Below are 12,629 nucleotides of genomic sequence, written 5' to 3' on the forward strand. Positions count from 1 at the left end.
GGAAAGAACTTGGTCTTTTTATTAAATCAATGCATGAACAACAATTCAGACTACACATACGTGATTGCATCAACATTTATTTTTATTTTTACCAGAAAGAAAACTTCAGGTCGGAGGAAAAAATAAAATAAATAGCTAGTTCAGGTCCTTTTATTTTTATTTGAATTTTTAAAAAATAGGGTCGGCGGGTTTGTAAATCGAAATTTTAAAAAATGCTGGCCTAAATGTATTGTATTTGGCGTGTACGATATTTGGCGGAAACTAGTTTTCGAACAAGTTGGCGTGGATTTGAATTAGCGTATTTCTGAATGTGACTATTCCTATACATAGATGTATCATATGGCATTTAGCGATGTACTTGATTTAGCGGAGGGCCGCATTACAACATTTTATTCAACCTGAAGTATTTAGCCTGTGGTTGAAAAGAACTATAAATGTAAATCATAATGTGACTTACGTTGGTGCTCAATTTCTTTGCATGACAAGTTGTTCTGTGCTTAACAAACAAGGCTACATCACTATAAATGCCTTTGCATCTTCCACATCTCAAAAGATCATGTTTTCCTTGAAAAAAATTCAAAAGTTAAAAAAAAAACACTCATCCAACAAATGTGAAAAAGTTCACATCTTGTATAACATATTGTAGCCCTTACTAACTTATTACCTTCAGCAAATGTACTATCTGTATTAACATCTAGAGAACTATCTTTTTTCTTGAACTCTTTTGAAACAATTTCCTGGGTTTCTTTTATAATCTCTTCCTCTTGTGACTCTTCTACAACATCTTCATCCGACAATCCTTGTATAATCTCTTCCCCTTGTGACTCTTCTACATCTTCATCCGACAGTCTTTGTATAATCTCTTCCTCTTGTGACTCTTCTACAACATCTTCTTCCGGCAATCCTTGTATCATCTCTTCCCCTTGTGACTCTTTTACATCTTCTTCTGACAATCCTTGTATCATCTCTTCTTCTTGTGACTCTTCTACATCTTCATCTGACAATCTTTGTATAATCTCTTCCTCTTGTGACTCTTCTACAACATCTTCATCCGGAAATCCTTGGATAATCTCTTCTTCTTGTGACTCTTCTACAACATCTTCTTCTGGCAATCCTTGTATAATCTCTTTTTCTTGTGACTCATCTTCAACATCCTCTTTCAGCAATCCTTGTGTAATCTCTTCTTCTTGTGACTCTTCTACAACATCTTCCGGCAATCCTTGTATAATCTCTCCCTCTTGTGACTCTTCTTGAACACCTTCTTCCGTCAAACCTTGTGTAATCATTTCTTTTTGTGTTTCTTCTACATGATGGACCAAATCTTAAAGATGAAGGAAAGTCGTTAAATTTTAATACTTGAACTGTCTCATAAAGTGGTTTAAATGACTACAGATTACAATTGGTAATACTGTAAGATAAATTACAGACCATGAAACATACTACTTCACCACACATTTGATGCAAGCTTTTTAAAGATTAACATGAAACGCTTAATACACTTTGCCTGATATGCTAAATAGTTTGCTAAAATGCAAAAAACATGAAGTGTTTTATCTTGATTGATGTCCATTTTAATTGGGTCCTCATGAATTGCTCTATTGATATAAAGAATTGTTTTTAAAATGGCAGGAGATAACAGAAATACTTTAATAAATACATTTATTATAAATAAATAAATAAACATATTCTAATAATGAAATTTGATTTTTTTAAAAGTAATATTGAACGAAATACTGCTATTTGTGTATGTATCTCTGATTGATTCATAAAAGGAAGGGGGCAAGAATCATTAGAATTTCTGATTATCTATATTCAAGCTCAAGGGGTGAGGTAAAGCTAGGTGCAGTATTAGCATCCATGGTCAATTGTGGTCTGAAACAGAGATATTATTACAGGGTAATGGCAAAGCATAGCAAATTGATGCTGATAACTGATAGTAAAACGTTACAAGATAACAGGAGACACATCTTATGATAGGAAAACACATGCTTAGACAGCTGCAATTTATCTCAAGGCCTTTAAATAACATGTATCCCTTTTGCAAGAAAGCATGGTGAGACTTTCATACTATTGTTCCTGTATTGCATTAATTTGGATCACATTTGAATAGTGTGCTAGTCCAGTATTTTGAGGAAACTTGATGCCAACATTAACACATATGCAACAAATGCGAGACATTGTACAACGTATGTGAGAGCTCAAGTAAAGCTAAAACATGTTGTAAATTGCTCCAGTGCCAATATGTTGAAAGGGCCTCAAAATAGAATGTATATTTGATTAAATGACCAAATCACAATTTTCCTTGAAGTTATTATATTGAAGAAGAGGCCCTTAGGGCTTTTACAAGCTTTTACAGCCCAGGCCCCAGGTTATAAAACTTTCTTGAGTACGATCTCGTACTACAAATCGTACTCCGTGCTCCAAATCATACTCGTACTCAAGGTATCAAGGTTATAAAACTTTTTCATACACATACTCGTACTCCGGCTGAGTACAAAACGGCGATTTTCTGAGTAAGCTTTGAAGCTTTCTCAAAGTAGTACTCAAGACATTTAATCTAAATAAAATGCAGTGCAAACATATAATATTGTTCATATTGCAACGTTGCTGTATTACATGCTATGATTTAATCATATATACATGTATAGGAATTAAAATGGAAAGTTTTTACCATTTTATTAATGACATATCTAGATATAATGGAGGTGAATTTAAAGGGTACCTGCAGCCCAGCCGATGTGAAACATATGTTAAAGAGTTTATTTACCAAAATTTAATGCAAAAACCGCATCAAAATCGGTGCAAAAATAAAGGAGTTACACCTCTTCAAAGTGGCTATTTTTACCTGCTTTGGGAAATCTAATCAAGAGAAAACAGAATTAGGCGATAACGAGGCTTCAGCGGAAGTGACGTCACGAGGTCAACACGAGGGAAATTTCCTTACAAAGCTATACAAATTAAATTTGATTTTTCAGCAAAAATGATTGATATAGGTCTGATGTTTTGACGTATCTTGTTATTTTAAGTATTGTAGATCTAGAAATTTGTATCAGTTATTATTTTATTACAATCAGATTTCTTTTTAAAGGATTTTAAAATTTGTTGCCTTTTTACCGATGAATACGATATCTTAAAACGCTTACATGGGCAAATTTATGTTCATTATTCATTTTTTGATTACATAATATCCTTTCACACATGAGTGATCCGAGATAATGACACAGGTAAACAGGTAAACTAAAGAAGCCACTGCTCCAGACACACGTGTATCTGGGTTTTTATACACAAGGTACACGAGTCTGGTGAACAAAGAGATGGTTTCACACCTCTAGACTGGTAAATTGATTTGTGTATAATTAACTACTCAATTGTTAAAAGATAAAACAGAAAAATAAATTAGACTGTGTAAAATCAAGCATTCGTCAGCTAAAACATCTCCGTCAATCAGTGATTAAAGAATCATGCATGATACTATTAAATAGTAAAACTAATGTTCGAAGTAAATGCATTTATTGTTACTTATCTAATCACTTAAATAATGACCAAATTTACAATTCAGCAATTGAGACCTTTTTTATGTGAATAAGTAATTATTTCGGATTTATAATTTCTTATTTAATAAAGTGCAACTTTCTTTCGAGCGCTATGGTCAGCAATTAAACGCTTTATAACTCCATATAGCTTAAATTGTAATACTGACAAGGAATCATTATGAAATCTAAATAAACTGGAACATTTTGACAAAGGATGTAAATAAATGTAAAATTAAATTCCATAATCGTATTTTTAAAAGAATACGAGACAGACTTAATCATGCAGCCATCTTGGACTTTCGCCTTGATCCGTTTATAATCCCGTGTTTGTTTGTTAAAGAATGCATACTATTTTGATTGTTATTGGTCCGATGTCAATATTATTGAATAATCGGGCGACATCATTTGTAATTTTATGCCTTATACGAGAAATAGACCCGAATTACCTTTTACGAAATAACATTATGTATTATCAATATTATTAATCAGTTAATAATGTCACTAAGAAATCAATCGAAAGAATGACAATATTAACAAAATATGTTTCTTATAACAATGATGCTTTGATTAATTGTCATTTTGCTACATATGGTGTGCATTTATATGTAAAATGTATTACACATTTGAAAAAATTCATGAAGCAAACAATTGTCCAAATTCGGCATTTTTGTTCGATAAAATACGGGTTAAACTCAAACAACAGTATAATAAATCATCCAGGGTTGATAAGGAAATAAAACAACAGAAAAAAATGTTCATATATCGATAAAACAATGCAAGAAAACGAACAGTTTTCATACGATATTCCTATTTCTCATGCAGCGGCGTTGACCCCGTGACGTCACAGTTCATCTCGCGCCAAATCGGCTTGATTCAAAACTCGTTCAGGTGTGAAATCGAGTTTTCCCCAAATATCTCGAAAACTACTTATGCGATCGCTGTAAAATTTTCAGGACGATGTTTTTACACATAGATCTCCATTATATCAAAAATTGACCGGCACTGCAGGTACCCTTTAAGAGTAAGGGCGAACTGCAACCAAGATTATCAAAATAACTTTTAGATAGTTTGCATCATTAATTTATGTACATATACATGTAAATCTATGTACAAAATACTAGCGTTGAATAGCTCGACTTTTTAAGAATTCTGTTTTTAGTCAAATACGACCCATACACCCCATCATTTAAAACAAGAGGCCCATGGGCCACATCGCTCACCTGAGGAACAATAGGTATGATAAAATCAGCTTAATGGAGTCATAATACAAACAATCTGGACAATGTACAATAATGCATGTAGATCCTGTATGAATAAAATCCATTCCCCCCCCCCCCCCCTGGATATTCTTTTGTTTATAATCATTAGTCCCTTTTCTAACAGGATGATTTAATAGTCATATCACATGTTAAGTATTGCAGTCCTCAAAAAGATCCCTTAAAATTGTTTATATATGGGATATTAAGCTTACATCAAACTCTGAACCTTCTTGTGAGGCCAAAGAATTGTCCTGGAGCCAAAGTCTTAACAATTATAAAGAATCATCTGGCTGATTAGTTTCTGAGAAGAAGATTTTTAAATATTTACTCTATATATTCCTATGTAAAACTTTAACACCCCCCCCCCTCCCAATGTGGGCTCACCCTAACCCCAGGGATCATGTTTTCACAACTTTGAATCTACACTACCTGAGGATACTTCCACACAAGTTTCAGCTTTCCTGGCTGATTAGTTTCTGAGAAGAAGATTTTTAAATATTTACTCTATATATTCCTATGTTAAACTTCGACCCCCCATTGTGCCCCACCCTACCCCCAGGGATCATGATTTTCACAACTTTGAATCTACACTGCCTGAGGATGCTTCCACACGAGTTTCAGCTTTCCTGGCTGATTAGTTTCTGAGAAGATTTTCAAAGATTTACTTTATATATTCCTATGTAAAACTTCGACCCCCCCCCCATTGTGGCCCCACCCTACCCCTGGGGGTCATGATTTTCACAACTTTGAATCTACACTACCTGAGGATGCTTCCACACAAGTTTCAGCTTTTCTGGCTGATTAGTTTCTGAGAAGAAGATTTTTAAAGATTGACTATATATTCCAATGTAAAACTTTAACACCCCCCCCCACCAAATGTGGCCTCACCCTACCCCCAGGGGTCATGATTTTCACAACTTTGAATCTACACTGCCTGAGGATACTTCCACATAAGTTTCAGCGTTTCTGGCTGATTAGTTTCTGAGAAGAAGAATTTTAATGATTTACTCTATATATTCCTATGTAAAATTTCGACCCTCCATTGTGCCCCACCCTACCGCCAGGGATCATGATTTTCACAACTTTGAATCTGCACTACCTGAGGATGCTTCCACATAAGTTTCAGCTTTCCTGGCTGATTAGTTTCTGAGAAGAAGATTTTAAAGATTTACTCCATATATATAAATTCCTATGTAAAACTTCGACCCCCCATTGTGGCCCCACCCTACCCCCGGGGGTCATGATTTTCACAACTTTGAATCTACACTACCTTAGGATGCTTCCACACAAGTTTCAGCTTTCCTGGCTGATTAGTTTCTGAGAAGAAGATTGTTAAAGATTTACTCTATATATTCCTATGTAAAACTTCGACCACCCCATTGTGGCCTCACCCTACCCCCGGGGGTCATGATTTTCACAACTTTGAATCTACACTACCTGAGGATACTTCCACACAAGTTTCAGCTTTCCTGGCTGATTAGTTTCTGAGAAGAAGATTTTTAAAGATTTACTCTATATATTCCTATGTAAAACTTCGACCCCCATTGTGGCCCCACCCTACCCCCGGGGGTCATGATTTTCACAACTTTGAATCTACACTACCTGAGGATGCTTCCACACAAGTTTCAGCTTTCCTGGCTTTCTGGTTCTTGAGAAGAAGATTTTTGAAAATTTCTCGAAATTTTTCATTAATTTCTAATTATCTCCCCTTGAAAATGAGTTTGACCCTTAATTTTCACAACTTTGAATCCCCTTTGCCTAAGGATAATTTGTGCCAAGTTTGGTTGGAATTGGCCCAGTAGTTCTTGAGAAGATGTTGAAAATGTGAAAAGTTTACGGACAGACGGACGACAGACAAAATGTGATCAGAATAGCTCACTTGAGCTTTCAGCTCAGGTGAGCTAACAAAGAAATCAATGTACATGTATCGTTATTAATCAATTTCAATCAGATGTACTTGCTGGGTCCCTTTTTGATTATAGTGAAGATGTAGGTTAGTTCTAAACATTACAAAGGATGGGGGATGCATAAAAGTCTAACCCTTTCTATTACTTACTTATTATGTACAACTTGCGAGTCTTAATTATCTTCTTTGTTTTTTTAACTTGGGGAATTTCTCTACATTACACTGATTTCAATGGTGCAATATGAAGAAAATGCGCGTGTTCAATGGTGTAACTAAAAAAACCAAGAAAAAAACATTTTGGTTACGCTGTCCTTGTGTTCAAATATGACCAGTCACCCATATACCCACCTTTAGGTAATTGGTTATACTAACTAGTGTTTTAACGACTCTTCCATTGTTATTATAATATAAGCTGGTATATATATCTTTTATTAAAACTTCATTAATTTACATTGTCCCATTGAACTTTATTTTTAAACTGATTAATTTACAGTCATTCGAAAGAAAAAAAAAATTAAAGGATATGTTTCTTGGATTTCTACAAGACAGAGGGATTTGATGACTGTAGGTCTTAAATCTACAAACCTTTTAAAATTGTAAATAATCTTATTACTTTAAGTATACCGGTAATCACGAGAAGAAATATCTCAAACGTCTATTTGAATATCAAAGAAATTTTACCATGGAACATCACCTACTTTACGATCTTTATCATTTATCTCAAATTAAAACATCGAGAGCATAGACATGTCTAAGTATACGTAAGTGAAATACATTGTTTGGCTTAACATTTGATTATAAACGCTCGAATATAAGGATGGTGGGTCCCGGTGACCCCATAGTCTTAAGTATTCTATTAGTATCTTTCTACAAAAACATTAAGTATGATCGACGTATATATTCTGCTTGAGAATTCGGGTAATTTTCAGTTAATAAAAAGCTTGTTTATGTAAAAAAAAAAAAAAGATAACACTTTAATTAATCATAACCCACATGATAGAAGCTAGAATTTATGAGAGAGAGAGAGAGAGAGAGAGAGAGATATGAAGGGGATTATTGTAATTCTATGCAATCGATTGAAAATACATGTACTACTTGTGATAAAATAGTTTCTTCGCACTTTCATGTGAGAGATTTTTCTCTATATAGCTTAGCTGTGGGAATATTCATCTCTTAAATTGTTTTATTTCATTAGCAAGTAACTATTTAGATAAACTAACCAAATATTTATGTCAATGCATCAAAATTAACACATGTATTTCGAATTTTAAAGATAAATCGGAAAATGCTTGCTCAAAAATATCAAATGACGTTACTTTGAAGATTAAAAATGACACAGTTCATGTATGTATAAATTCTAAACACACATTTTCAAGCCTTGACTAAGTGAGAAAAACTTGAACCATCAATAAAACCCCACAAAAAGGGTTACAGCAACTTTAGTACAGTTTCCTTGAACACATTGTTTCGGTTTAACGTGGTCCTCATATTGGAAATTTCAAAAATATTTCAATTAGTGAATTTTCTTTAACGCTCGTGCACATTTCCAAAAATATTGAAATGAGAAACTTTACGTGTGTCCTTGGCTTTTGGCATATGTTCATTGATGCAATTCCAACCCCAACCCCAACCCTTCAAGATATTAGATGGTTTTTTTCTCACAAGAATTAAGGCAAATATAGTATGTTGCAATTAAATTGGAATAGTTTTTTACCCATATAATTTCCTTAGTGTATACTTTCTGAGTGTGAAAATAAACGGATCTTTTCAGTATTTTTGTGATTTTCCCAAGTATATATTTGTATTTTTTAATTAAACTCTTCCCTGTTTTTCCTAATTCAGGAACTGCTCACTAAATATCTTAAGAGATATCCACTTGGGGGCAGTGACTTTCCAGTTTTGTATTGGCGTCGTTTCTGACCTTTTCCTGGCATGTAAAATATCAAAATCGTTAAAAAGCCAGGAAAACTTAACGATGCCGGGTCTAATTTTTTCTGCCCTAGATTTTTGAATGAATTTTTTACATGAATTTCTACTGATATAATTATTATTTTAAGAAAAAAAAATAAGACATTTACCACACCGTTTGTTTAAGGGGTCTTCTCAAAGTTTGTTAATTTTTAACATAGGACCCTATGGGATTTTGCTTGAAATGTATCAATTTTGCACATTTTTTACATTTTTTTTAAACTTCTGCCCTAGGGATTTCTTTTCCTGTTCTACATATTAAAGCTATGGCTAAAAGGCATCAAATGGTCAAATAAAAAAAACCTTTTACCTCCTGGTTTGTTCCAGGGATCTTATCAAAGTTGTTTTTTTTGTATACCTAATTTCCCAGTTTGTCAGATAATGGCTATTTTTGATTTGACAAAAACGGAAATGGTGATCTTTATAGTATTATTAAAACATTCAGAAATATTTAAGTAATAAATAAATATATAACATCACATATTAAGGGTCATTAATATAAAATACATGGTTTCTGTCTTGAAATATATGAATTAGGCTATATTTAGGCAGGTTAAGAAAACGTGAGAGGGCTAGGCTTGCTGAACCCTCTTCATGTTTTCGACCCGAGCCCAAATATAGCTTATACTTCGAGACATTTATGTTTATTTCACAATATAAAATCAATTTTACGCATCAAACGAGCTATTTTCAACAACGCAAAAAGATGACGTCACAATACAAATGAAACACTGCCCGAAAGCGTGCATACTCATTCTGTACTCGGCCTCGTTAAGATATATCGAACTAAATTCTATGTTGAAATACTCTCTTCATATCCGTGTAAATTCTTACTTCTTTCTTTTATATTCATATCGTTCCTTACAACATAATTATACTTAATCATCACATGCATGAATCACTATCTGAGTCTCATGTGATTTGACATAAACACAATTTGTTGATAATTTTACCAATTACACTGGATTTATCGTCTTTGTTGCTCAAAAATTCATAAGTTATAGATGCAGACACATCTCTATGCTTGCAGATGAAGAAGGTAATATGTACATGTAAATAATGTGTTACATTTTGTTGATAAATAATTAATCTGAATACATGTACAGTTTGCGTACATGCCAGGACTATTTACATGAATTTCCGTTCTCTGTCTTTCTCCGGAGACATAAAATTTCATCGATCGGCTTTTGGAGCATACTCCAAATAGTACTCAGCGGAGAACGTACTGCAAAACTTTTATATCCTCGGTTTTTTTGAGTCGTACTCATTGGAGCACATACTCGGAGTACAGGTACGAGTTGGAGTATGAGTACGGAAAAAGTTTTATAACCTCGGGGCCTGATCTTGCACCTATGGATTTCGCTTTATTTCTTTATCTGTAGTCGAAACTGCGTGGACAGAGATTTTTGGACCTAAATGATCTACGATATGACACAAAAGACATTATACAAAAATTTGACAAATAATGGTGTGAACGTGCACTTTAGAAATTGGTTAGTGGCATGAAAAGTGTGTGAACTAAAAGGTGTCTACTTTGAAAAAGAGTGACAGGTTTCAATTGCCTTTCAGTAGTTTGACGTCATCTGACGTTGTGAAAATATTAAATGGTGCTCCATAAATCCAATTCATGCAAAATGAAAATCGCTGTATCTTTTGAAAACAACTTCAAAATCATATGAATTTTTGCGTACTTATTTTCAATTGGTAGTCATTTAATAAATCATACGTCATCCTACAAAATACACAGCAATATTGCCGTCAATCACTTTGTCCCCGAACTTTTCTAACAAACCTTGTACATACAAATTAATGTTTACACTCTGCGTACAAATTAATACATTTGATATACAGGTAAGGTAATATGTTACCTTGTTCAGAGGAACTTTAACAGTTAACATTAATTTTTAATTTTCACTGCTTACAGATATGATTTACATGTAATATTGTTTAATTTTGATCAACAGAATAACATAAATTACAGAGTATCATGATAGAATGCTGAATAGAATTTTACAATTTTTGTTCTACAGATTATCGTATATGGCACATCGAACGACTTGTTACTTTGAAATAAATTAACTTGTTATTAAAAGGAGTTATACTATTAACACCATAGGATAAACAGAAAAACTGCTAAAATTGAATGATAAACCTGATCGGATTTACGCACGCTAGGATAGGATTAACGCATGATAGACCAGTACACACATGATATGATATGATTGATACATGATACGATAGGATATGATTGTAAAAAATAATGTTGCGGGTACTGTAATTTTTAAGAAGTTTAAAGTATTCTTTTGAGTCAGCTGAAAATTGGTGTGGCCATAAGACAATCACAAATGTTTAGATTTGTTCATGATTTTACTTATGTCTAAGCTTTGAAATCTTCAACCAGATCAGTTACACTTATGAACACCCACTTGTTGCTTTGCAAAAAGCTAAAATTTATCAATTATTTTAATTCTTTACTCACCAGACAGAAACACCACTTTACTAATATCCACTGGTAGTTTCTTGACAAGTACTCTGCACTCTTTTAGCTAAAATATTTAGTAATGCAACAGATTACACACTAGCAGGTGTATTAGTACCAAAATAAGATTTAAAGGAATCTTGGAAAATTTCGCAAAATTTAATTTGCGGCTGCTTTATTAAAAATCACTGTTTTCAAAACCATTGACACATTTATCATTGAATAATGCATTAACTTAAATAATCAACATTTTTTTCAGTACATTATAAAATAATGGTTGTGATATTTGAAAAAAATCTTTATTAAAGACATTATATAAGTATACTTACTTGCAAATCTTTTTGGACACAAGCAGTTTCTTTTTTTCCTATTTTACATTTTTTACCCTAAGAAAAAAGGAACCAAATCAAAAGAAAGAACATATAATCATATTCAAATATTTTAAGAGCAAATGTATCAAGTGAAAGTTTTTAAATAATTTCAATCGCTTTAATATCATCTATTTTCTTCTTCCAAATTTTTATAGCTATTATAAGATTTAATATGCATGTAATACTTTATTAAAACAAGAAATTGATGTTTAAAAACTTCAGTGTTTAAAGAAAAGGATAATGCAATTCAACTCCTTTACTACCTGGTAATTATTGGGGGGGGGGGGGGGAGGGAGGGGAGAGAAGGGCCGATTTTGGATGTTTAATGGATTCATTCTCAATGAAATTATACTTGATTTTATTATTGATTATGATATGAAGCATTTAGTGACCCAAGGTGTGGGAAGGTGTTCAATATACCACCTTGGTTAGGTTAAATTTACAATGAAAATTTGAGCCCTTGTGTTCAAAGTACCTGCTTTCTCCATGGAAGATCTGGAACCCCATAGTCATATCTTATTTCTTCCCCAATTCCTATTTTTCTATTGGCAAACAGAGCCAGATATGGTTTTCCTTTGCTGGGTAAACACTTAACTGAAGCATTGCATTGGACATCACCAGGTGCTGCATCATTGGCAAATCTGCCTTTTCTGGATGATTCTGTTGCATCCAAGCTGTTAATTAATAAAACATTGTAATTACTAATATGACTAAAGTAGCTCTATTATATCTATTTTGTGTTGCCCAAAGATTTGCATCCAGTAATACAGGCATCACACTAATTACTAAATATTAAATCAGAGGAAGTTAACATATGATTCAATTTCTATGGATCACAAAGGTTTTGTCACATTCATGTTCTAGCTATAACTCCAAACATTAGCAGATAAAAACAACTCATTTTCCATTTAGCTGATTTAGCTAAGTAGAGCATCCCATCGCGACATGAGTTATTGTGTGGGGGGTGCATTATTTAGGAATATATGGAAATGTAAATGAGGAGACAACATTCTCCTAACCCTCCATTACAACAAAAACTACTTTTTCTTTACCTGTACTAGATCTGAATCCAAAAAATATCAAGTTATTTGTTGATTTGAACTGCTTACTTTC

The 12,629-nt window shown here is 33.2% G+C and overlaps 1 protein-coding gene across 1 annotated transcript in view; it reads right to left on the reverse strand.

Moving 5' to 3' along the window:
* The window catches only part of LOC128169831 (uncharacterized), an 80,402-nt gene that overhangs the window by 29,555 nt on the left and 38,218 nt on the right, over nucleotides 1-12,629 (reverse strand). The window contains exons 3-7 of the mRNA XM_052835888.1: nucleotides 11,992-12,190; nucleotides 11,475-11,531; nucleotides 11,146-11,212; nucleotides 665-1,321; nucleotides 458-564 (exon numbers count right to left, since the gene is read on the reverse strand). Of these exons, the coding sequence (XP_052691848.1) occupies nucleotides 458-564; nucleotides 665-1,321; nucleotides 11,146-11,212; nucleotides 11,475-11,531; nucleotides 11,992-12,190 (1,087 nt within the window). The remainder of the gene's footprint in view (nucleotides 1-457; nucleotides 565-664; nucleotides 1,322-11,145; nucleotides 11,213-11,474; nucleotides 11,532-11,991; nucleotides 12,191-12,629) is intronic.

Source organism: Crassostrea angulata, unplaced genomic scaffold, assembly GCF_025612915.1.
Source record: "Crassostrea angulata isolate pt1a10 unplaced genomic scaffold, ASM2561291v2 HiC_scaffold_229, whole genome shotgun sequence".
Classification (NCBI taxonomy): domain Eukaryota; kingdom Metazoa; phylum Mollusca; class Bivalvia; order Ostreida; family Ostreidae; genus Magallana; species Magallana angulata.